The 27,386-nt window shown below is 41.4% G+C and overlaps 1 protein-coding gene across 1 annotated transcript; it reads left to right on the top strand.

The window, feature by feature from the left end:
• The first annotated feature begins 1,545 nt into the window (after positions 1–1,545).
• LOC130086897 (uncharacterized) lies at positions 1,546–16,053 on the top strand. Its single transcript, XM_056253118.1, has 5 exons — positions 1,546–1,702; positions 2,350–2,682; positions 5,606–5,920; positions 13,299–13,442; positions 15,890–16,053. Exons 1-5 carry the CDS (start codon positions 1,630–1,632, stop codon positions 16,012–16,014), a joined length of 990 nt encoding a protein of 329 aa, XP_056109093.1. The 5' UTR covers positions 1,546–1,629; the 3' UTR covers positions 16,015–16,053.
• Positions 16,054–27,386: the final 11,333 nt, after the last annotated feature.

The raw sequence follows: 27,386 nt of genomic DNA, 5'->3' as shown, positions 1-27,386 counted from the left end.
TTTATCATTTAACATGGCCAGTTTTTAAAGGTTAGTTCTGACTGTGCTAAGCAGGGGAAAGTGAAATAGGCCTACTGTGTAAATCTTCCAAAATGTCAGGTTAAAATAAAATAAATTAGTTTTAAAATAGTTGTATACTCTGTTTAGTATGAAAAAAAGCATCTCACATGAAATTTTTACTGAAGTGATAGTACAGTAGTTCATCATCTGAGTCAAACTGAAACTGTGGCCTGTTTTCTCCAGAAGAGATGTGGTTTGACCTGTTGGAACGTCATTATGAGAGGGTGTAGGTGTATGTGTGTTTAGTTTGTGAAGGGCTTTTTCCTGTCCTGTTTTTATGAACCTGATCCCATACACAGAAGTTTGTTTGACAGTCAGAGGTAATATTACTGTCTAACTAATGTAGTTTAGCTTAAAAATAATGCAGCAGTCCGTCTTAACACTGTGCCAGTGAATGCTTAATGTTTCAATTAATCCAAGTAGCCTAACTAATAGACAATACTATCTGGATTAATTTAAACATTATTAAGCATTCTTGGAGTTTTTCTCCATATATTTTCCGGAAACCAAAAACAGATTTTTACTGCCGAATTTACAGTCTAACATAAATATGTTCTTACCCTCGTTACTCCTTCCGCAAGGGATTTAAATTATTCAAAAAATTAGCTAGCCTATACTTTTGCATAAAACACGCCCAGTCATTTGCATATCGGGGCTTTCCGTGAATCTCTCCTATACTTTGACGCTCTAAAGACGAACATCAACATCCTCATCCTGTGACCCCGAAACCTATCAAAGTTAGACATCTTAAAGGATATCTCAAATCTCTAACAGGATCACCTGTGAGGAAGCTGAGGACTCATGAGTGAGGAAGCAGGTGTTTCCATTGCGGAAGCCTGTCATGTTGAAAAGACACGTAGCCTAAATTCTCATCCCCCTTCACATCTGTCACAATAATAGTAATTTATGTTTTACCTCTGCATTAAAAATAACCAAACTTTAACAACATAAGGGCAGATCCTTTGAGCGCAGTGATGACGCAGTGAAGTGACGCTCGGCTCGAGTGATCAAGTATTTAAAGTAAGATGTCCTATCTATTCCTCCGTCTTCATTTTCTTTCCTTGCATCCTTCCCTCGCATCATACGGGAGTGGAGCTGACACGTGAGGAAAGGAAGCGAGGCTGCACAAATAAGAAATGAGACAAAGAAAAGCGCTTTGAAAAAGACCCAGACAACACAGCTCCCATGTCCCATTAGCTGTACGCATATCTGCATCATTATACACATGATCCTCGTATAGCTCGAGAAAGTATAATAGTCTAATAATCTTTTATCCGAAAAATTATTCAAACTGATTTGAAACGAGCACTTTTAATCTGTTAACCGTGTGAATCCTACCACAACAGAGATGATAAAGATGATATGCGCATGTTGCGTGCGTGTGTTTTTAACCTGTTACATATTTTAGATTACAATATGTCAAATGATTAAATTTTTTACTATGCCTCAATTCGATTTTAAGGACTGCCCATACAGTAGGCTACAACCTAACTTAGCCGGGCTCTATCGTGATTTTCGTTTCATTTTCACGACGCCAGGAGAACAACTTGTATATCATCGAATCTTTTCATGAGTAGGCTAAACCTGGGGAAAATGAATTTTATTTTTATTTTGATATCAGCGAGTATTTCCCTCGACAGTGGTAAGACATTTATTTGTTATAGGCCTTGATCTATTTTCTCTACAAAAAAAAAAAAAAAATATATATATATATATATTATCAATTTAATTTATTTTAATTAATTTGAGTTTCATTACTAATTTAACTCGACATAAATGTATTTTTTGTTAATATTTTGTATTTATAAGAATATTATATATATATATATATATATTCATCAAATATACCTTGAATGTGTAGCCTAATTAATTCACTGTGGATAAAAGCATCTGTGAATGCATAAAAATGTAAACATGTTATTTACATGGGACATTTAAACTGTAAACTGAAAATAATTTAAATTCGTAATATGCATCAGAGGTCTATGAAAATATGCTATGATCACTACTTGATTGTATGAATGATGGGTTTTAGTGAGAATGGGGTGTTTAAATCAGGATGTGGGTTATATGTTCAAGATCATTCATGAGACTCATATATGTTTGTCTGATGAATGAATGTTTTAATCAATAATGTTATTCTGCTGTATATTTGCATGTTACATCATGATGAATCCAGACATATTTCTTTGCACACAATCTTTGTGATCTGTATAGAATAAAACATCTTCACAGCACTATTGTTTAGTCTTGTTTGGACATTTTTAAAACTGGTCAATTCTTCTCCAGGTGTTTTCGGTGTTGGATCAGATGAAGTGTCAGTGTCAGTGATGATGGGAGATTCAGTCACTTTATACACTGGTGTTAAAACAAACCAACAAGAGAAGATTAAATGGTATTTTAATGATGTTCGCATCGCTCAAATCAATGGAGATCTCAGTTGTATCTGTACAGATGTTCAGTGTAATAAAGGCACTGAGAGATTCAGAGACAGACTGAAGCTGGATCATCAGACTGGATCTCTGACCATCATGAACACCAGAAACACAGACTTTGGAGTTTATAAACTAAAGATTATCAACAACAATAACAATGATTGGACCTTTAATGTTTCTGTCCATGGTGAGTTGTTTACTGAATGTTTAAAACAGGTTATGTTCAGATCATTGTGTTTTTTTAGCTGAAATTCTTTTTTCTTTACAATTACCTTCATCATTAATCAGTTCAGTTTGAATTAGAAATGAATTAAATTAATGATTTTCTTTCTTATCATCTTATCGTTTAAATGCATCTATTATTTCATACCCATTGTTCCCTTTTGAGGGAACTCGGCTTTGTCATTTGCAGAGAAAATGGGGATGCGTCCTCACAGAACCGGTGTCGGAAGCATGTGTAACTTCACACCAATATCATTGGCCGTCGCAGTGTGATGAAGAGTCCCATAGAGCGCCCGAACGTATAAAAAGGGCGCCTGCAAACATGTCATCAGCTCAGGAAGCTTTCCTCAAGTCTTCAGGAAGCTGCTTGTGTGCTATGTAAAAAACTGTGTGATTGTGTGGAAAAGTATTGTGTTTGACAGGAGTTAGTTCAACACAGGCAGAAAAACGGCGACCAAACCATTTAAAAGATGTGTCCCTCGTTGCCAGCTTTGGACGATGGAGATGGGTCGTGAGCTTGCGTGCTGGATGTGCTCACTGTTATACATACCCTCTGAGAAAGCTCCACTCCCGCTTGGCTCTCTTCTCAAGTGATGCAAGTCAAGCTTCTTATACTTGCGGTTCTGGCCCTGCGTAAGCTGGCAGCTGCAATCATGGCGATCGCAGATGGAGCTAGCCGAGGAGCTTGAAGGGGTTTCCCTTGCTACTCCGGCTAGCTCCGCAGCTCTTTTACTGGCCCAGGTCGGATGAGAGGAACCAGATGTGGAGTCAGTAACAGACATTGCATCTAAGTCTGATGCACTTCCCTCCTATCAAAGCCCCACATTCGATGAGCTATGGGAGCTTATGACTCGTTCCACGTGGCGACTAAGTTTGAATTGGTCCGGCCCGAAGCATGAGATTGTCTGTGGCCACTTATCTGCCATGTGTGGCGGGAGGAGCAATGACATACACAGTGGGTGTGGTGTCAGGCCTCGGTGAGGCGTTTATTAGCATAAAATATAAAATGTCCAAAAAAAAAGTGTCCAAAATAAATAGGGGATCTGATGTCCTTGTTGTGCTGGGGGCTGGGGCACATGCAGGGAAGGTAGTGCTCAGATGGGTTGGTCCAGGTAAAGTTGGTGGGGTCCTGGTGGCTCCAGCGGCTCATCTTCCCAAGGGAAATGTGGGAAAGAAAGGCCATTCTTTGGCACGTGCATCCCTGCATGCACATACTGTCATGACGAAATGCGAGGAAGCAAACTTCGAGTGAATAATCTCTTTATTAATAGAACAATGAGTGAAGAAATAGTCAGCAACACGGTGGCTATGAGTGGCGCAGGGACCTCGACCGAAAACACAGATGAATGGTGGTGAATGGTTGAAGTAATCCAGACACAGAATGAGGAAACTGCAACACCGACTCACGAACACCAGACAGCAGCACGGAACAGGAACCCCAACAGGAACAGGACACAAGAGACAGCACGCGGAGACATTAAACAACGATCTGACAATGGAGAGGAGAAACCAGTGAGTATTTGAAGGTATGTTGATGAACAGGTGATGAGCCGTAGCTGGCGTCGCTAACGAGAATCAAGTGTTGCTGATCAGAGGAACAAGAACCGGTCACGCCGACACACACATAACAACAATGACACGAGACGAGAAGGAAACAATGAATTCATGAACCGTGACACATATGGGTCCGGCAACTCATGACTTGGAGAGCTGGAATCCCTCTCCGCTCGCCTCCTGGACCTGCAAGGACACCAGCATACATGCACAGGGAAAAGAAACAGGTCTCCAAAGGAAAGGCGCACTTGGCATTTAACAGTGGTGGTGACATGGCTCCATTCGATTTAGATGTGCCTCATTGCGCGCCGCCAGTCCTGGTAGTTACAACGCCCCCTCCTCTCTCTTACACCACCTCCACCTGACGAAGAGCGGCAATTTAAGTGTCAGGGTGGTGATGATAATAAGGGGGAGGCAGCCAATCCGAAACACAGGTCATAAGTCCCCAGCTCCGGTGAGCCGTTCCTTTCTTCCGGACCTGCACACTGATAGCATAGTTCCTTTAAATTCATGTCACGCGATTATTGTCTGCGCAGGGTTATGGACAAATGCCTCGGGTTGAAGAGAATAAAGCAAGCAATCTGTCCCTGGGGACATTTTTGTCACTGAAGGCTCCCCTTCTGCCATCCAAGCCATGTCAGATAACATCTATAGGCTGATTGGCAAATTGCTGGCAGGTCAGGCTCATGGTGCCCTGCACTCCATGGAGGTGTGCTGCAGGCATACCAGGCTAACCTACTCAAAGACCTGGACCAGGGTGAGGGTCTATTCCCAGAGGCATCGAACAATCCATGGTGGCAATGGTAGCGACTTAGCCCGTCGGGCATTAAGGAGAGTGAAACGACCTTCCACCTTGATGCCCCAGTCCCGCCTTTCAGAGTTTTTGACACTGCCGTTGAGACAGTGGTGGAGAAGTTCAGAGAATGTATCTCCCATCAAATTCCGGTTCTGAAATTGGGTTGAAATTATCAACAACAAAAAAAAAGACAAAAAGACAAAAATGTCCATAAGGATGCACAAGGGTTAACTCCTATAATAATGTGTTTTCACATTATTTTGTCAACCCCTGAATATTACAGTACATTTGTGGTTCAGTAATTAATGCCTTATAGAGCAGAGTTATAGGCTACTTTTTAAATGAGTAAAGATAAATGCACATGTTTCTTTAACCACAGTTAACTTTTTATTTAGCAACTGAAGGAATGTTTCGAATGAATTTCGCAAAATCCAGAATATTAATATGCAAATTAATTTTCACAGTTCTTTTTTTGTTGTGGAGTTTTCCCCAAGAAGATCCTTCAGTCCGATGTTTATTTGTGTTTCATGTGTTCCAGATACAGTGATGGATATAATAAAGACAAAGTCAGTGAAGGAGGGAGAATCTGTGACTTTTGATAGTGAAATAAGAAAACCAAATGATGTGATGACGTGGTATTTTAACGGCATTCTCATCACTGAAATCACTGGAGATCAGAGTAAGATCTGTACAGATGTTCAGTGTAATGAGAGATTCAGAGACAGACTGAAAGTGAATCAGACTGGATCTCTGACCATCACACACACCAGAAACACAGACTCTGGAGAATATACACTACAGATGATCAGCAACAGATGCAGAATCACAAAGAGCTTTGATGTTGATTTTATTGGTTAGTAATTTATTCATTAATAGCTCACTGCTAGACCATCAGGCCAGTACTTCAGTCATTTTCAAGTACTATTATTTGTAGCAACATATTTTTGTGTTTGGGAAAAAAAGGTAGATATATTTATTTTTCATTAACCTAAAATACAGAACCGGTCAAAAGTTTGGAAACATATTTGGAAACATATTTTTTTTATGTTATTTTTTTTTATACTAGTTATTATCGATGTTGAAACCGTTGTGCTGCTTCATATTTTTTTAAAATAAATTTTTCTTATAAATCTTTACTATCACCTTTTATCAATTTAACATACTCGATGCATAAAAGTATTTATTACAAAAAAAAGATTTCTATTTTAAATAAACTGTTATAATTAAACAAATATATTAAGCAGCAAACCTGTTTCCAACATCGATATTAACTGAGTATCAAATCAGAATGATATTCAAATTATTTCAAAAGAATCATGTGACACTGAAGACTGAGTATTGAAGCTGAAAATTGAGCTTTGCATCACAGAAATAAATTAAATTATAGTAAGTATAAGTATAAAACCATTATTTTAAATTGTAATAATATTACTGTTATGAACTGCTCCGAGACACGAAGGTTGAGGATTCAAATGCAGTTTATTAAAGCAAATCAAAATCGTAATCAGAATCAAGGCAAAGGTCATACACAGGCAGGCAATCCAAACAAACAGACAAATCCAGAGGGTGAGGCAGCAACGGGAAAACCAGGACACGGGCAGAGATCAAGAACCAGGAACAAAGACAACAGGAAACGCTCAGAAATGCAGTGTACAAGACTTCACAGGGAATGAGGAGGTGAACCAGGCTTCCCTTTCGTAGTCACTCCGAGTTACGTCGGATGACGGAGAATGGGGGTTTCGCCAGAAAGCCTATCATCTTCGAGTATTAAAAAACGAGCCTATGGCAATGAAATGACATGGGTCTGCGGAATTTGCATAGCATATCTCCGCCCCACCGCGTGGGTATTTAAGGAGAGACACCGGCAAAAGCAGATCATGTTTTCGCTTTGGAGCCAAGAGCATCTCTTCACTCCACAAGCCAAATCCTGAGTTTTCTTCGGTGACTACATCTCTTCGAGACGAGCGAACTCTCCGGTGTTGGTGTGACGGCGGTATCCAGCGAGTTTCACATTGCCTGCGATCTGAGCAGTGGTCTGCCAGTCTGTGTGTTCTCCCTGGTCGCTTCAACATCCGCAGAGTTTTTCCTCTCACTAAAGAGCTGCACGCGGCACGTCTTTTTAAAGACGCGTCTTTCTAAAGACGGCAATGAAATGACATGGGTCTGCGGAATTTGCATAGCATATCTCCGCCCCACCGCGTGGGTATTTAAGGAGAGACACCGGCAAAAGCAGATCATGTTTTCGCTTCGGAGCCAAGAGCATCTCTTCACTCCACAAGCCAAATCCTGAGTTTTCTTCGGTGACTACATCTCTTCGAGACGAGCGAACTCTCCGGTGTTGGTGTGACGGCGGTATCCAGCGAGTTTCACATTGCCTGCGATCTGAGCAGTGGTCTGCCAGTCTGTGTGTTCTCCCTGGTCGCTTCAACATCCGCAGAGTTTTTCCTCTCACTAAAGAGCTGCACGCGGCACGTCTTTTTAAAGACGCGTCTTTCTAAAGACGATCTGCCCGTGTATTTCTGAGTGTGGTATTCTGATAGATTCAGCTGATGGGCGCAAGTGCTGTTTTGAGTGTTTGGGCTTTGATCGCGCTCAGACAGCGCTCGTGGGTGTGTCACGTTCTCTCAGTGGGAACGTGACCATCGCAATGTAACGGTCGAGACTCGATGAGCTCAATAGAGTGAGAGTCCCCTCATCCACCCCCCGATCTATTTTTCTCCACGTGAGATAATACTTCGGCTGGTGGCCAGGGTGACCTAAGACGGCAGGTCTGGAACTAAACCGACGAAAAATTCCTCGGTCCACACCCCGTCTTTCACATTGCAACCCCCGTGGTCCCGAGTGAGTTCGCCTGAGTTCGAGATGATGGCTCGTCTGTGTTGCCGTCCTCGGATGTGCTAGCATAACGAGTTTAATTCCAGAGTTCACAGCTATGCTTTCCCGGGCTGCCGCGAGTATCGGGCTTGTGTGGAACCTTCTGCCATGTCCCGAGCACTTAAGGCTGATGATTGGTTTTTGGGGGTGGCGAACCCAAATCCTTTCTACCCGGACGTGCATGAAGAGATCATGAGATCGTGGAAGTCTCCTTTGACTTTTCGTGACTGCTCAGTGGTCTCTTCCGCCTTCTCTGCCCTTGTAGAGGCCGCGGCCTAGGGTACACTGGGGTTCCCCCTGTGGAGTGTTCTGTGGCAACACTTATGTGTCCCCACAGCACCTCCACCTGGCGTGGCGACCCTAAGCACCCCTCCAATGCCTGTAGGTTCTTGTCTACTCCGGTGGCGGGGACCTATAGAGCTGCGGGGCAGGCTGCCACCTCACTGCGTGTTATTGCCATCCTTCTGGGTGTTCAGTGACATGCACGAGGGTAGGGCTGATTCAGGGCTCATCCTTGAGCTGCCTGCCGTCACCGACCTTGCTCTACGAGCGACGTAGGTGACCGCACGCTCCCTGAGTCAGGTGATGTCCACATAGGTGGTGAGACATCTCTGGCTAACCTGGTTGAGGTGCGCGAGGCTGAGTGAATACGTTTCCTCAACTCCCCCATATCCCAGGCTGGCCTCTTCGGCGGCACGGTCGAGGACTCTGCCCAACAGTTCTCGGCCGCCCAGAAGTGGACTGTGGCTATTTTGTCTGACCCCACGGCTCTGCTGCCTCCAGCCGCCGGCTCAGACGCCTCAGTCCGCTTGCTGCCGAATGCGCCCTCCTGCGACTTCCGCCCCCTCCCGCCCGGCCCCCAGCAGCACCGGGCCGCGCCGTGGAGGTGGTTGCAGGAAGGCGCCCCTGCCCGTACCAGCCCCGCTGTACGCCAGGCTTGCGGCGCTCCCGTTACGGGCAGCTCAGATGTGGGTTGCAGTTCTTCAGGGAGTGGTTGCAGGGCCACTCCTTCCCCCGGTGGAGGGCTGGGGGAGAATCTTTTCTAAACCAAAGAGCTGCATCCCATATCTGAGCCCTCAGAGGGCCGGACGACAGTGCGCGACGCTCCCGGGCCTCGCCGCTCTCGTCCCCCTCTGTCTCTGAGGGCGCGGATGACAGTGTGTGCCGTCTCCGGACCACACCACTCTCGTCCCCCTCTGTCGCCAGACCCCTGGCAGAGCAGACCCCCGTGGAATGCTGGTCCTTCCCTGGTCTCCTCTGTCAGGACGCAGAGCATGACCGCGCCCCCGCACCGGGCCGCTATGCCACCCACGCCTGGGCCGGTCACTCCACTTCGCTGCCCCTCCGGGGGGACGTCTGTGGTTCGGATGATTCCGCTGGTTCAGTTCTTGGGAGCTTGGTTAGAGCTTCCCAACCTGTCCCGCTGGGTCGCCCGAACTATCAGGCTCGGCTATGCGATCCAATTCGCACGGTCTCCTCCCCGCTTCAGGGGAGTCCGCTTTACTATGGTCGGTGGCAATGCCCCGATCATGAGAGCGGAGGTTGCCACCCTGCTGGCGAAGGGTGCAATCGAGACTGTCCCTCCAGCCGAAATGAGGTCATGGTTTTACAGCCCGTACTTCATTGTCCCCAAGAAGACCGGTGGGTTACGGCCAATCCTGGACTTGCGCGTCTTGAACCGCTCCCTTCACAGGCTGCCGTTCAAGATGCTCACAGCCAAACGTATTTTCGAATGCGTGCGGCCACAGGATTGGTTTGCAGCGATCGACCTGAAGGACGCCTACTTTCATGTCTCCATTTTACCTCAACACAGACCTTTCTTCGGTTTGCTTTCGAGGGGCAGGCATACCAGTACGCGGTTCTCCCATTCGGGCTGGCTCTGTCTCCTCGCGTCTTTACGAAGGTCGTCGAGGCAGCCCTTGTTCCCCTACGCGAACACGGGGTTCACATCCTGAATTATCTCGACGACTGGCTAATATTAGCTCACTCTCGAGATCAGGTTTGCGAACACAGAGACCTAGTGCTCCGGCACCTAGCCCGTCTGGGCCTTCGGGTCAACTGGGAGAAGAGCAAACTCTGCCCCGTGCAGAGGATCTCTTTTCTCGGTATGGAGATCGACTCGGTCGCTATGTCCGCGCAGCTTACGAGCGAGCGCGCACACTCACTGCTGACTTGTCTTCGACAGTTCGAGGGCAAGAGTGCGGTCTCACTGAAATTATTTCAGAGGCTCCTGGGGCATATGGCATCCGCAGCCATGGCAACGCCGCTCGGATTGCTTCATATGAGACCGCTTCAGCTGTGGCTTCGCGATCGAGTACCGAGGTGGGCATGGCATCATGGCACGCTCCGAGTTCCAGTGACTCCGACCTGCCGTCAGACCTTCACCCCGTGGCGGAACCTCAACTTTCTACGGGCCGGAGTTCCCCTAGAACGTGTTTCCAGGCATGTTGTTGTCTCCACAGATGCCTCTGCCACGGGCTGGGGCGCCATGCCTCTGCCGCGGGCTCCTGGACAGGACCCCAGCGCCTTCTGCATGTCAATTGCCTCGAGTTTCTGGCAGTACGCCTTGCCCTGCACCGTTTCCACACGTTGCTCAAGGGTCAACACGTACTAGTCCGTTCAGACAATACCGCGACAGTAGACTTTCTCAGAGACGGGGCACCCTTTGGCACCCTCGTCCCGATCTTTGGAACCTCCAAGTGTGGCTCCTGGACGGGATGAGGCAGGTCTGAGTACCCTGCCACCAGCGGTGGCGGCTACCATCATTTCCGCTAGAGCATCGTCCACGAGACATGCCTATGCATTGAAATGGAACCTATTCGTCAACTGGTGCTCTTCTCGCCGAGAAGACCCCAGGAGTTGCTCGATCAGTGTCGTGCTTTCCTTCCTGCAAGATGGGTTGGAGCGAAGGCTGTCTCCCTCCACCCTGAAGGTGTATGTGGCCGCTATCGCCGCTTATCACGAAGCAGTTGAAGGTAAGTCTCTTGGAAAGCACGACCTGATCATCAGGTTCCTAAGAGGAGCGAGGATACTGAATCCTCCTCGCCCTCCTCTCGTTCCCTCTTGGGACCTCTCAGTGGTGTTAAGTGCCCTGCAGAGGGCTCCCTTTGAGCCTCTGCAATCAGCTGAGCTTAAGTTCCTGTCAATGAAGACAGCGCTCCTGGTTGCATTGGCCTCCATCAAGAGGGTAGGGGACCTGCACGCATTCTCAGTTGACGAAGCGTGCCTGGAGTTCGGGCCGGGTCACTCTCACGTGATCCTGAGACCCCGGCCTGGTTATGTGCCCAAGGTTCCCACCACTCCCTTTCGGGACCAGGTGGTGAACCTGCAAGCGCTGCCCCTGGAGGAGGCAGACCCAGCCTTGGCACTGCTCTGTCCAGTACGCGCTCTCCGTGCTTACGTAGACAGGACGCAGTGTTTCAGGACCTCAGACCAGCTCTTTGTCTGTTATGGTGGGAAGCTGAAGGGAAAGGCTCTCTCCAAGCAAAGGTTGTCTCACTGGATAGTGGATGCCATCGCTTTGGCATACCAGCAGCAAGGTCGACCGTGCCCCCTTGGTGTGACCGCCCACTCCACCTGGAGTGTGGCGTCCTCTTGGGCTTTAGCGCATGGCGCCTCGCTAACAGACATCTGCAGAGCTGCAGGCTGGGCGACACCTAACACATTCGCCAGATTCTACAATCTCCGAGTGGAGCCAGTCTCCTCCCATGTACTGTCTTTTTCAAGCTAAGATGGGAACCGTTAGGTGTCTTCGCTTGCTCGCCATTCCACTCCACGGACTGGATACGTGCGATATATTCCTCGGGTGAGCTTCCTCTCTGAAGCCCTGAGTTCCTCCAGCACTGTTGACGCTGGTGCCAGTGTCTACTGCCTGTGCGTCGCCTAGGTGCCTCCGTGTGCATGGTTCCTCCTCTGAGTAACCCCCACATGTGTATTCCACTGTAAGCCTCTTTGAGCATGTGTCTTTCCCTCGGCAAGCCACCTTGCCACTCCTGGAGTTGAAAGTTGCCACCCCACGGGCTGGTCACTCCAGTGTTCCTCCATATGAAGCCCCCCTCGGGCCATATGTGTATTCTTAAGTCCTCCCTACGGGTAGGCGTGCTGCGGCATATCTCCCCTGAGATATGCTTCCCAGTGTACCTTGGTATTCCTGTGTTAAGTAGGACTCCTTCGTCCGTGCCTTTATCACGACAGGGAGGTCAGACTTCGCAGGGCACTGGAAGACAGCTGTGAAGGTGGCGTGATTACACGGGGACCCCCATTCTCCGTCATCCGACGTAACTCGGAGTGACTACGAAAGGGAACGTCTCGGTTACGGATTCGGTCTCCTTGCCACTTCCGCTGTACCGCTGGGTAGACACCTGAGTTCAGTCTCGGCTCCTCAGCGAAGACATGATCTGCTTTTGCCGGTGTCTCTCCTTAAATACCCACGCGGTGGGGCGGAGATACGCTATGCAAATTCCGCAGACCCATGTCATTTCATTGCCATAGGCTCGTTTTTTAATACTCGAAGATGATAGGTTTTCTGGCGAAACCCCCATTCTCCGTCATCCGACGTAACGTCTCCGTTCCCTACTCAGGGAACGAGGGTTACATCCGTAACCGAGACGTTATATGGGGTGAACTAAACAATATAATGAGACACAGGTGAATGTGATAATCAGGGATGATGAGTCCGGGCAGTGAATTATGGGAAATGTAGTTGTGAGTGAATAATGATAGTCTGATATGGAGTGCCCTCAGGTGGCTCTCAAGGGCACTCCAGCTGATGACCGTTACAATTACTGTTTTTCTGGTATTTCTGATTAAATAAATGCAGGCTTCATGAGCATAAAACATTTCTTTCAAAAACATTAAAAATAATAATGTTTCCAAACCTTTGATCAGTATCTCCATGATGACATGAATTTGTCATGAAATGTACGTTATGTAAGTTGTAGTAAATATACATTTTTCTAGTTATGCCCATTCCTTATTTAACTGATTAAAATCATACTAAGTTGTTTGTGATTTATATAAAATCATTTTGAAAATCCTTTCATCAAAAACAAAAGATTTGGTCATTTAAAACCTTGAATCACTGAACAATCACATGATGAATGAGTGTTTCTTTGGAGACCATTCATGTATCTATGTATTTTCAGATTGAGCGCTGTGCAGCATATTACTGATTGCACTCTATCACTTTATTTTTGTTTAATTATTATTTTTTTATTTGAAGTTATTTTTATTGTTTATCTTTTTTAAGTATTATCATTGTGCATAAAATGTGCAACATAAATAACTTGCCTTGCCTTGATCTTTAAAATTGTTGTTTATAGGTCAGAGTTATGATTGTATGCTTCTATTCATTGCAGGTTCACATGTAGAAACTCCAGTACTGAATCAACCTTCAGGTGTTACAATGAAAATCTGTGTTTTTATATGCGTGTCGCTACTGGCCGTGGTTGTGGCTGCAGGGATTTACTGTCTCAGGAAGTATGAACGAAAAAGACTGAAGTGTAAGTAGCCATTTCCTTTTCATAATCATTTTTCAAAGTTGCATGCTTTGCAGCATTTTTGTGTTAGTGACCGTCTGTGATGTAAACACATATTCCATACAAAGTTGGGAATTTAGCCTAACTTGTGCGTGGATTTGGAATATCGCATAACATTTGCGAATTATGCCGTTTCCATCCTACGAGTCGAGGAGAACAAAACCGTAACTTCCTTATAAACTAACGACAAATATCACTAAGAAGATGGAAGTTGGTGGAAGCCACTAAATGACAGACGAAGCACAACAAACACGATCATGTTATCTTGCATTCGGAAGCCAATACCTTTGAATTTGACTCAGGCATTTCAGAATGACCAAACCAAGATTTCAGATGCTGTGCAAAGAGATCGGCCCATTGGTTAGTTTAGTTATGCCATGCAATCGTGTAAAGTTTTTTTTATTTGTATTTTTTCATAAGCATTGTTGTTTCCATCCAGCGTTTTTTATGCGATATCCCAAAAAATGTGCATGAAATTATGTGGATGGAAATATACAGGTATAGGCTATATAGTGATGTACAAAGAAATGTTATACACAAGATGGCACTTATAAGTTATGGCACATATATGTTGTGTTGCTTTAGAATCATGGATTATAAATACATTTCTTTATTACATGGCTCTCTGAAATGCTTGATTCTGACCCATACAGCAATATACACCAACTTTGGGTCAAACTTGGACAAACCCAAATGTTGGGTTAAAAATTTAATTTCAAAATGTAACCCAACGGCTGGGTTTGTTGACCGAAAGTTGGGTTGAAAAAACACAGCATTTTTTAGAGTGTAGTGTTGGCCCAGATCCGGCCCACATCAGATACATGTGGAATCCATGTGTACCAGATGTGAGTCGGATCTGGGTCAATACTATGTTGCTCTCTGGGGATTGGCCAGTCACAACATTCCCAGGTCAGCTTATCTGTTAATGACCATCATCAGACCATCGCTGTGCAGACTGATTGGCATATGACATCAAAGATCAGCGAAAGTGATTCGAAAGCACGGTGGATCTCATGTGATTGGCATGTTGCCCCGCCCTCGTGCCAGTAAACACGTAATCAGAGAAAATATGTTATTTTGATAAAGGATTATGAGGCACATCAACAAATTTTAAACAAAACATGTTGTGCACAGATAAATAATTTAGAATAGGCTAGGGCTGTGTTGAAAAAATCGATTCACCAATTCTGAATCGATTTTCATATTAATTTCTAAAGATCGATCCGTAACTCAGAAAATCGATTTAATAATAGGCTTACATTTTCCCCGTGAACTTTAACTTGCCGCGACTGGAGATCCCTGTGTGCGCATTGAAAGGCTTTCACTCAGCGCGCACACTGTTACAACAACGGGCTTTGAGTGAGTCATTCGTTCATTCAACGAACACGTTCAAAAAAGCTGATTCATTAAAAGAGATGTAATGAAACAAGGTGTTAATTATTTTTTAACTTTGAGTTCCACTTTTCAAGGCTCAGCTGAGCAGCAATGCGTCGCATGGGTAACGCTGAAGCTGATGCTTCACTTATTAGAGACCAATATGGCATTGATTCAATGCGTGACTCGCTGATTTTATTTCCCCGCGGCTTCCTCGCGCTGTGGAATGCTGACCAGCGCTGCTCCTGACGCGCATTTATGGTAAATACCCGTGACGTGAACGTTAAAAGGATGATACGACAAATATTTCGCTTTCCTTTGACACGGCAACCTTTTTCACGAATACATATGACTTCAAAGACAGACGCAGGTAATCGCACGCGCTCTGCCGATCCCTCTCATTCACTCTCTGTGCGAAGCCTCTGTAGGCTACACATCACCACGATAAACAGTCTTGTTTGTTATCATTATGAACTTGTTTAACATTCAATACACATGCATGAAGTTCAAAACAAGCAGTTAAATGTCTATAATAGCCTAATAGTATCAATATGTTGCATAACTACAGTCCTGTAATTCACTGAAAAAAAAAAAAAAAAAAAAAAATTCGAAATCTCGAAAATCGGATCAGATCGGATCGGATCGAATCGAATAATGATAATCGATTCAAGATCTTGAGAATCGGAATCAAATCGATTCTTGAAATTTGAATCGAAACCCAGCTCTAGAATAGGCCTACTTTACATAAAAAATAGGATTTTATTATGTTTTTGTTTCATGTAGACATCCATCTATTCATGGAGACTGTAGTAATATTGTTGAAGTGGTAGTATTGTTGCTTAAAGGATTGTAATTGATTATAATATAATTCATGAAGCATCAGATAATGTGTTCATGTTCTCTTGTGGTGTGAGTGTGAATGTGATTCAGTGTAAAGGGTTTAAAGATAAATCAGAGAGCATCTTTGTAGCAAATGATCAGTGTTGATTTAGTAGTATTCTTCTAATTTATCTTTTTTCTTGGTACTGATGTTGCAGTTGACAGAGAATCTTGCAATCTTAAAACTGATACTGAAATACAGAGAGATGATCAAGAACATCTGGAGACAAAACCCGAGATCCACAGACTCTGGAAATCATCAGAAGCAACAGAAATGGAATAAACCTAATTGGAGTTATTCAGTGTTTCTGTCTCTGGTGAGTAAATCGTTCAGTGCAGATTCTTAGATCTACACTGTGTCTGTCACAAACAAGGTTGAGGATCCAAATGCAGCATATATTGAAGGGTAATCCAAAGAAGTAGTGTCAATACTAAGTTTATACAAGTAGCAGATTAATCATGTAACTGTAGATGTGTGTGTCAAAAAAGAACATCCTTATTTCTGTTAATCAGACAATGTCATAGTGTATATGATTTTAAATAGATGATTGTGTTGCATCTGTCTTCAGAATGTGTTATTGCTGATCTAATGTCTACATCCACACAGACGTCTTTGACTGTAGTGTCACTTCTTGTTTTAGTTTCTCTTAGCATAAAACACAGAATAAAAAGCAATAATTTGCAGTACGAAAAACATAAGAACTTTAAATCATCTGTTATTTCCAATAATCTTTAATAGCAATTATCTGAAAAAAAAAGAAACGCATTGAATTCAGAATATTTTTATATTGCATTAACTCCTCATATGTAATTTCTTTGAGTAGATTCTTCATTGTAATTTGTGCAACATTTCTTTTGGTGGAGTGTCTTTACTCATCACTGTACATGCAAAAACACTGGTCCTTTTCTGATGTCTGTTTTTTATTTTACTGTCTTGTGTGTTTTCTTTTAGGTTACACTACAAACAGAAAAAAAAACGAATTTCATCAGCTTCAGCATAAAGAGACATAAACAGTAAAAAACATATTTGACCATCGAGGGTCAAATCCAACATTTCTCCATTTACTGCAGAAGTTATCTGCAAGTTGACATTATTTTAGTGTATTTATTTTGCTTTTGGGTTTATTTATATGTTGATATATTTGACTTTTTTTACAGAAAGTGTAATAACATTTGATAATTTAGTTTTGTAAAGGACTTCTGTTACTTCACGATATTGGAAATATTTCTGTTTTAAACACATAAAGCCGAGCTAATGGATATCACACAAGCATTGTGCATGCTCTGCGCAAGAGTTACGCCGGTGAAGAAGTCTTTAATCTCAGTCAATTCACTACAGAAAGTGAAAGTAAAAACACTTAACTTCCGGTGGCCATTGCCGATCCACCCACTGATCTATATTAATGACTGGATTACTCATGACGTTATAGAAAGGGAAGCCACCACACCGCCATATTGGTATTCCCTCGCATTCTATTGAATTAATAGGAAGTCGTATGATTTTAACTGCAAGCAGACAATGTACGGGCAAACCACTAAATATGCCCACCCTGTCATGGACAAATTCAAAGTAGAGCAGATATATTTTCATTGCATAGTGGTTATAAAATATAGATTTTCAAAAGTATATTTAGTCCCTTTCTCAACAATATTTAAGTTAATCGGAAAAGTTTTTCCATTTTTGCTCATTTACCACAACTTGCAGAATTAACATCGTTGCACTTTCTTCTCTAAATAACATTTAAAAACAAAGATATCTTTTCAAACTTTCAAACAATACTTAAAGGCCCTCATATCTTTATAAAGAAATTACACAAAAGGTTTTACTAACTAAAATAATTCGCTTATTTTCATAAAGATAAACATGCCCGTGTGGACCTTGGCATGACAGGGTGGACAACAAGTTTAATAGGTGAAGGGAACAAGAACATCAGAGAAACAACAGGAACAACATGCAACTCATAATTAAATATTAAACAAAATCTGCTCGTTTAATTTGTTCTCTTTTCACTTTCACTTTTGATTTGCGGATTCATTCAGTAACGAAACTCCTCTGTGTGTGGCTTTTTAAAAAATACAGCCAGTACATTACAGACCATGCCTACACTTACACTACATTACTGATTTTGCTGACGTTACATAAGCACTCGTTTGTTTTACTTTCTATTTTGTTAATAAACCTTGGGTTAAATTCAACGACAGTGTGTGTCCCTTCCTTTGTTGCATCCTTTTGGAGTCACGGGTCATAACAGTAAGCATCAACTGCAAAGTGTCCAGTGTGTAAACAATATGATTTACACACTAAATTCAGCATGAACTCCAGCACAATCTGCATATTTTTAAACGTTAAACATTTCTAACATGGCAGTAGTTTTGTCACAATACCAGATTCCAGTAGTCCCTACAAGAAGACATAATATGACTGATTGTGTTTACACAAATATCTTGCCAAGATGCGCACTCTCTTCAATGGACATGTGCATAAATATGCAAAAGAGCATTTTAAGGCAGCTGCCAATCAAATAACACACAAGTATTGAATTGAGTCTTAGTTCAAACACTGAAGATGTTATTACTGGTATTGGTACCGTTATTGGAAGAGACTGGTATTGTTTTGTAGCTAATGTATTATTATTATTATTTTCATTTACCACCATTTGTTATTTTGGCGTTAATATTTCTGGAGATGTTTGTCAGGTGAAATTTTACAACATACAAATGTGTGATGAGTTGATAAAACAATGACCAATATTTTACTTTTTTCATTTAGTGTTTTTATATAGCCTCATGTATTTTGTTCTATTATCATCTGTGAACAAACATCTGTGATATGTATAGGGGTGAACAGTATCTTTAAAAGTATATACTCTCCTCAACCAGGCTTAGATGATGTTGAAATCATAATAGCAGATAATTGAAATGCCTTTAAGTATTTTTCTACATAGAAAGAGTGTTTTCCACTCATTGTAGGAATAAAAGTATCTTTTAGATTTCATTTAAAATATCTTCATCTGTGTTCTAAAGATGAACAAACGTGTTGTGGGCTTGGAACAAAATGAGGTTGAGTAGATTATATCGTTTTCATTTTTGATTTAACTATCCCCTTACCATAAATCGCTGCGGAGCAGGATGGGTTTAGAGAGAAAATTCCCGTTTGATAGTAAAAACACCCATGTTGCATAACCTGCTGTCTGGACATTGTATCTGGGTATGTCAGCGAAACAAGCACAGACACAACTAGTCATAAACAACTTTCGGTTTGCATTTATACAGAAGAACACAATTTTACTTGTGCATTTACACGGACAAAAGCTTTTATTTCCACAGAATCAGGGATGTGTGACTACTCTAAAATGAGGGTCTTTATTTTGCTCTTAGTGTGTGTGTTAGTGGCTGGTAAGTGCCTTTATTTGTTGCAATGTCTTTTTCGAATGATAATGAAACAAAAAGTGTGTCGTGTGAACATGACCCTGTTTGAATTTATTCAGGTTTAATCATTTTTAGCTATTGCTGTTTCAAATATGGGTTTAGGACAAAACTGTTATTTTATGAGGTTTCTGTAACACATTTACATGTAAAAATGTGTCCTGGTCATTTATTCTGAATCACTATTAATTTTTAAGAGGAATAGTCAAAATAATTTGACTATCGGTTAAATCAGTCTTAAACTTTCAATTGCTGATAAATCGGATTCTGTAAATGCAGTCGAAATAAAAAGGCATTGATACTGTACAATTAAAAAGAAATGAATACAAAACATGAATTAATATGGTGGAAAATAGCAATAAACTTATTTACTGGGTTCTAGGGGTTGATAAAACAAGCAATGATCTCTGTGTGGGAAGGGGATTTGTATGAAGAGGTGTGTGTGAGTTATGTGTAAGAGCATAAATGTGTAAATAAATTATGTTCTTCTGCTGTTTGATTTCATGTACATTATGAATATGGTCTTTATCTCATTTCCTGAAGGTGATTTGGTTGCAAGACATAATCAATACATATAAAGTACATGACAATGCATTAATAATCTTATATAATTTCTTTCCAAATAATATTACATTTAAGAGCTCTACACATGATTAAAACTGTCCAGGCTGATTTGTTCTAATCCTGTATATTCTAAAACGAATGCAAGAGCAGAGTTGAAACTCGTAATGCTTCCCTTCCCTTAAAACAAAGCAAACAATATTTTCACAGCACTTTCCTTTACTAAAAATTGTGTTCAGCTTGAAATTAACTTCGTGTCTTCTTCAGGTGTTTCTGGTGTTAGTAAACATGAAGTGATTCTGACAAAGGGAGATTCAGTCACTCTACACACTGGTGTTACAACAGACCAACAAGAAGAGATTAGATGGTATTTTAAAAACACTCTCATCGCTGAAATCACTGGAGATCTCAGTTTTATCTGTACAGATGTTCAGTGTAATGAAGGCACTGAGAGATTCAGAGACAGACTGAAGCTGGATCATCAGACTGGATCTCTGACCATCACAGACATCACAAACACAGACTCTGGAGTTTATCATATACAGTTTAACAGCACCAGCGACAGTGAAAAGATCTTCAAGGTTATTGTCCGGGGTAAGTTGAGTGGAAGGCAGGTTATATATGTTTAAATCACATAATAATTTTTATTTTAATAGTAATGTTCAGACATTCCTGTAGTAGGCTACATTTTATATAATTTTGTGATCACAAGAAGCTATTTTATATTATTTAAAAAAATAATATTCTAATATGGTCGTTTATATTCTCATTTTAGTAGTGCATTAAATTGTATGTTGCATGTGTAAAATGAGTAGCCTACCGTGTGGGTCAAAAATGACTCCTTCCAGCATCCGTTGGTTTGCGTTTCAGGTTTTTCTGCTGCAAAACAAAAGAACATCGCGGAGGGAGGATCTGTCACTTTAGACGCTGGTATACTAATGCAAAAAAATTACATAGTAACTTGGTATTTCAATGACAATCTCATCGCTCTGGTCACTGAAGATCTCAGATATAGCTGTACAGATGTTAAGTGTAAAGATAGTAATGAGAGATTCAGAGACAGACTGAAGCTGAGATATCGGTATTCATGGTCTCTGATCATCAGAGACATCAGTTCAACAGACTCTGGACTTTATACAATAAAGATCAACAAGAGCAAGAGTTTCAGCATCACGAGGAGCATCCCTGTGACTGTTACTGGTGAGTGTCATTCACTTGCTGTTTTAGAAAACACTGTTGTTAAATCGACCCAATACATTTTTTTTTTTTTTTTTTTGTAAAACTTTTTGTGAAGTAACTATATCGCATGCATGTCAAAGTGACAATTTTCACCGCGTTTTACAATCACGTGATGTTTACCAATGTTATTAAAGTGATAGTTCACCCAAAATGAAAATTATCCCATGATTTACTCCCCCTCAAGCCATATTACAAGAATATTAAAGAACTAATTATAAAACTAATAATTAAAGCCCTATTTGTTCGAACCACAAGAAATGTCTATTCTCACCTACACCAACGTCATACGTCACGCAATAAGGGCTGTAATGGGCTAAGATTTTTATTTTTTGGGTGAACTAACCCTTTAACATGAAAAATGTATCAAATATTTTTTTCTTCCTGGGCTGATGTATACCATTGAGCTCACTGTGATGCTGTTTGAGCTGCTGTTATACAAAAACCCACCAGATGGCGCTATTTATGTAAACAGTCTCATTCAAGTGTAAAGTATCTGAAAAATCAGTTGCATTCCAGTAATAATGACTGTCTGTCTTTAAAAATTCCAGTTCAAAGTCTGATACCCGCTGCTGTTGCTACTGCTGTTCTGCTGGTGGCTGTTTGTTCCTGTTGCACGCAACTTCTATGACAGAAAGGTGAATATTACAAACAGACCATTTAACACAATGGAAATAGATTTATAGTGGGGAAATATTTTTTAAAGAAAACAAAAATATGTATTTCCTTCTAATTCACCAAAGAAATAATGTGTTTAATTGAGTATGTTGTTATTGTTGAAACAGGTGACAGGATGCAGCACAGCGATCGGGTGAGATTGAATTAGCACTGAATCTGTCTCAGATATTTGACATCTGTACGTGGAATTAGAGTTTCATCTATGTGTGGTTTCATTCAGATATCATTTACATACAAAAGTGCACTGCTGTTTTATGGTTTAAGTTACAAATGAATTAATACATGGATTATTGTTAATAATAATATTATAGTTGTAGTATTAAATCTATACTTGTTTATTAATACAGGGTATTATGATCCTGCTTTAGGGTCAGGTTGTAACAAATGTGAGAACAGTTTTCCTTTTTATTGTCGTTTATTATGATTAACAAATAAATTAATAAATTAATGAAGTATAACAATATAAGCAAAGCAATCTAACAGTCAATATAACAGGGGGTATATTACAATGTTTAATATTTTTGATGATTTGAAAAAAAAAGTATTGTTCTGTATCATTTTTGCATATGCAATTGTATTTTTGTATATAGTCTGGTACCTATGTATGTAAATGTTAATGTACACATAAGGGATTTTAAACTATTGAGGTATATGCACTTTATACACAATATCAAATATCAAATTATTAAATCAAATATCAAATTATTTTTAACACTGAAGACTGGAGTAATGATGCTGAAAATTCACAGGAATAAATTACATTTTACAATGTATTCACATAGAATCCAGCTATTAACCCTTGTACGTTATTCTTTTTTAATGTACATCCAGGATGTTCACAGTCTCCAGAAAACCCCAGAAAATAAAATGTGATTTTGTAACATAATAATGTTTTTTTTTTTTTTAAATAGGTTTTTATAAAAAAAAATACCTCCACAAGCGTTGTGTTGTGATATCGGCCCTTCATTTTGTGTGTGTTTTTTTCATTGTAACTGATTTTTTTTTAAATCAATTATGATTGATGTCTATGAAAAAAATATTTTTACATTTATCTATACAACTTTAAAATACCTTGATTCTTTATCAAATTATCTATAAAGACTTTATCTATAAAGACACTGTGCATGCGCGAGCGGTGTTTGTTTGTGTTTGGAGCTCCGTCGAATTGATTCATTAATCCTTGATTTTCTTCTTTACCACTCAATTATAAACAAGCACTTTCTATTTTCATATCGTGTGAACTTATCCTCGATACTATTCCCTATAAAAAACAATCGGATTGCTTTGATATCGCTACTTAGATCCAACTTTGCGAATCTCGGCTACTAACGTTAGCCTTTTAGCCCGCTAGCATTTCACGCGTGGCCTCGCGCCTATCGATCTGATTCTAACGTTACACCAGTTTCACTGAAAGGATACAGGTTATATCCAGCATTCCAGTCCTAAATTAGTAGTGATATTGGTAGTATCACTACTAATTTACTGTTCATCTGTTATAATGGCGAACATATCGGATGTGTGTCTAACGTTACCTATGAGTGCAGGTGAGGACACATTTGAGCTGATTTCGGTACGATTGGAGCTGGAATCGGTGGAGAAACAGATCCGGGGTCTGCTGGAGAAGCAAGCCGAGCTGCGGGATCGGCGGCGATCAGCGCTTGAAACGTCACGCGCCGATGCTCACAAGTCAGTGGTTAGTAACTTTTTGACTCCGACTTCGTCTACTCCGTGCGTTTCTCTGCCCAGGAGGACGCGATCATCTTTGGCTTCATTCACTCCGGCACCGACACAACACCATGGACCCTGGGTGATCCCACAGCGGAAGACACGAGCCAGGACCAGAGCAAGAACCTCTCCGCCCCTCCCGGTCTTCGAGATCTCCACCCGGAACCGCTTCTCCCCTCTTCGCGAGTCGGAACGTGACGACGCCATGATCATCGGCACTTCCATGGTCCGTCATGTCCGCGCTACCTCAGGTAAGGGTAAGGTGCGCACTCACTGCTTTCCTGGTGCTCGTGTTCTTGATGTCGCCGCACAGGTTCCCGAGATCCTGAACGGTGACGAGCGCGCCGGAGCTGTGGTGCTGCACGCGGGAACGAGCGACATCCGGCTGCGGCAGACGGAGGTTCTGAAGAAGGACTACAGGAGCCTGATCGAGACGGTACGCAGCACAGCGCCTGAGGTAACGATCATCGTGTCTGGACCGCTTCCCACGTACCGACTAGGACATGAAAGGTTCAGTAGATTATTTGCACTAAATGAATGGTTAATGTCATGGTGTAATGAACAGAAACTGCTCTTTGTAAATAATTGGAATCTGTTCTGGGAGCGACCTAGGCTCTACCGTCCTGATGGCCTGCACCCCAGCAGAGTCGGAGCGGCTGTTCTGTCGGACAACATCTCCAAGACGTTACACACCATCTGACTAGTAAGTCAAAGTCCAAATCACAGTCTTTGCTGTCCCAACTTAATTGATATAAGTAGTGTAGAACATTATATAGAAACTTTGTCTATTCCTCGTCTAGTGAGGCCAAACAATAAATCTAGTGTAGGATCTAGGAAAAATCTTATTGTAATTAAACCAGAAAATCTAAATATCAGTGAACAAAAACAATTTCTAAAACTAGGTCTTCTAACACTAGAACTACCGGAATTCCATAACTACTAGAACGACCACAGCGGTCATTCTGACCGTTCATACTTTGACGTTCATATGGCCGTACTGAACGTAATTTTCGTCATGTCATATCTACATTTGAACCTTTCTCTTTAAGTTTTCCAAGGATACTTTTAATTCCTGTTGTCATGTTATAACGTAATCGCCCTTAAAACAAGCACAAAAGAAAGATTGCCCCGACAGGCGCTGCCTCTCGTGAGGAAAGTTTTACGTCAAACATAGGCTATTATTTTTCACCGCACTCCCCACGTGAATAGACATGCAAAACGTCAAAGCTTCATACCATTTAGTACAGCCCTGTTTGTAAATAAGTTCAATAATCAATACAAAATCTAAAAATAAATGGATCTACAATGTTATGATAGGTAATAATAAAGATGTAAAACACGTTTTCCTCCAAGTGCTCATTTGAACTGCGCAAACACCCCGCATCATTCACTGACGCTTACGCACAGTCCACACAGGTAAACACCGCCTTTCGTGTGCAGCTTATTTTTAATAAAGCGCAGCTTTATTTTTTTTTTGCAGTTCCTCCTTACTTGGCACTGCCTTCTCTCCATCTGCTGCTGCTCCTGCCCGGGTCTTGGCTCTCGCACCAGTTGTGTGTGGCTTTTGATTTCATGTGGTTGGAGCGAAGTTCGCTTGCCAGTCGCGTGATGAAGTCCCTCCACGAAACTTGCTCATTTGTGCACTTCTTTTACAATATGTGCGCGTTGATGGCGGGAAATGTAGCGGACTTATGATATCTAATGCGAGCGGTCAAAGTGACCGCCATGGCCATTCTAGGTAGAAATAGTCAGAACTGTTTTCTGTTTTGTGATTTTAATAAAATAACAGTGTCAGAATAAAATATACACATATTTAGGAAAAGTCAGAGTCCTACAGCCACATTGATTTTATTTTAACAAAGTTATTACACTGTAAAATTGAAAAACGGTCAAAATGACTGCCTTGGTAGATCTAGTGCTAAACATTAGATCGCTCACACCTAAGGCGGTTATTGTAAATGAAATGGTCACAGATAATAGCTTCGATGTACTTTGCCTTACTGAAACCTGGCTTAAACCAAATGAGTATTTCGGTCTAAATGAGTCTACTCCGCCAGGATACTGTTATAAACATGAGCCCCGTCTGATCGGTCGTGGCGGCGGTGTTGCAACAATCTATAGAGATATTCTAAATGTTACACAGAAAACAGGTCACAGGTTTAATTCGTTTGAATTACTTGTGCTAAATGTTACGCTCTTAGATGTAAGAAAGAAATCCCTATTATCTCTAGCCTTGGCGACTGTATATAGACCTCCAGGGCCCTACACTGATTTCCTAAAAGAGTTTGCAGACTTTCTCTCAGATCTATTGGTCAATGCCGATAAAGCAATAATTGTTGGAGATTTTAACATACACGTAGATAAAACAAATGATGCGTTAGGGGCTGCGTTTACAGATTTATTAAACTCCTTCGGGGTCAAGCAAAATGTCAGTGGTCCCACTCATCGTCTAAATCATACACTAGATCTAATTATATCACACGGAACCAATCTAACCGATATAGATATTATACCGCAAAGTGACGATCTCACTGATCATTGCATTTTAACGTGCATAATACGTACTGCTGAAATTTGTCATGTTGCGCCACGTTATCGACCAGGCAGAACAATCCTTCCAACCACTATAGATAGATTCTCAAATAGCTTACCTGATCTATCTCAGCTGCTCAGTGAACCCAAACAAACAGATGAACTAGAGGAAATTACCAGCAGTTTGAGCACCATTTTCTCTAGTACATTAGATATTGTTGCACCAATTAGATTAAAAAAGGTTAGAGAGAAAACTAAAGCACCATGGTACAACAGTCCTACGCATGTTATCAAGAGAGAAACTCGTAACTTAGAGCGTAAATGGAAACAAACTAATTTAGAGGTCTTTAGAATCGCGTGGAAAGACAGTATGTCACGTTATAAAAAGGCTCTAAAAGCAGCCAGGGCTGAGCATCTCCGCAAACTAATAGAAAATAACCAAAATAATCCAAGGTTTTTATTTAACACCGTGGCTAGACTAACAAATAAACAGACATCACCAGAGCAAAATATTTCGTTACAGTATAGTTGTAATGATTTTATGAATTACTTCAATGAGAAAATAGAAAGCATCCGAAACACAATTGTAAATGTACAATCCTCTATGGTGTCTTATGATTCAGCCTCAATTATCGCCCCTCAAGAACAACTACACCGCTTTACAACTGTAGGACAGGAGGAGCTAAATAAACTTATCTTTGCATCTAAACCAACAACATGTTTATTAGATCCAATACCCACTAAACTACTGAAAGAAGTGTTACCTGTAGTGGAAGAGCCTCTTCTCAATATTATTAACTCATCTTTATTCTTAGGTCATGTTCCAAAAATATTCAAGCTGGCAGTTATAAAACCTCTTATTAAGAAACCGCAATAAGATCAAAATAACTTAGCAAATTACAGACCCATTTCAAATCTTCCATTTATGTCTAAAATACTAGAAAAAATTGTGTCCGCTCAATTGTGCTCTTTCTTGCAAGAAAATGAGATATATGAAAAATTTCTGTCAGGATTCAGACCACATCATAGCACAGAAACCACGCTAGTTAAAATTACAAATGATTTACTCTTAGCTTCTGACCAAGGCTGTATCTCAATACTAGTTCTACTCGATCTTAGCGCTGCGTTCGACACTATAGATCATAAAATACTCTTGGATCGACTACAAAACTACACTGGTGTTCAGGGACAGGCATTAAGCTGGTTCAGATCGTACTTATCAGACCGTTACCATTTTGTCTGTTTAAATGGGGTAAAATTGAAGATAACGTCAGTAGACTATGGAGTGCCGCAAGGATCGGTGTTAGGCCCTCTGCTATTCTCAATATATATGCTGCCACTTGGTAATATTATAAGAAAACATGGAATTAATTTCCACTGCTATGCTGATGACACTCAATTATATATTTCATCACGACCAGATGAAAACACTAACTTATCTAAATTGACAGAGTGTCTTAAAGATATAAAATGCTGGATGACATGTAATTTCCTGCT

Source organism: Rhinichthys klamathensis, unplaced genomic scaffold, assembly GCF_029890125.1.
Source record: "Rhinichthys klamathensis goyatoka isolate OS25496 unplaced genomic scaffold, OSU_Roscu_1.1 h1tg000103l_1, whole genome shotgun sequence".
In the NCBI taxonomy this organism is placed as follows: domain Eukaryota; kingdom Metazoa; phylum Chordata; class Actinopteri; order Cypriniformes; family Leuciscidae; genus Rhinichthys; species Rhinichthys klamathensis.
This window is presented reverse-complemented; position numbering and strand designations above follow the sequence as displayed.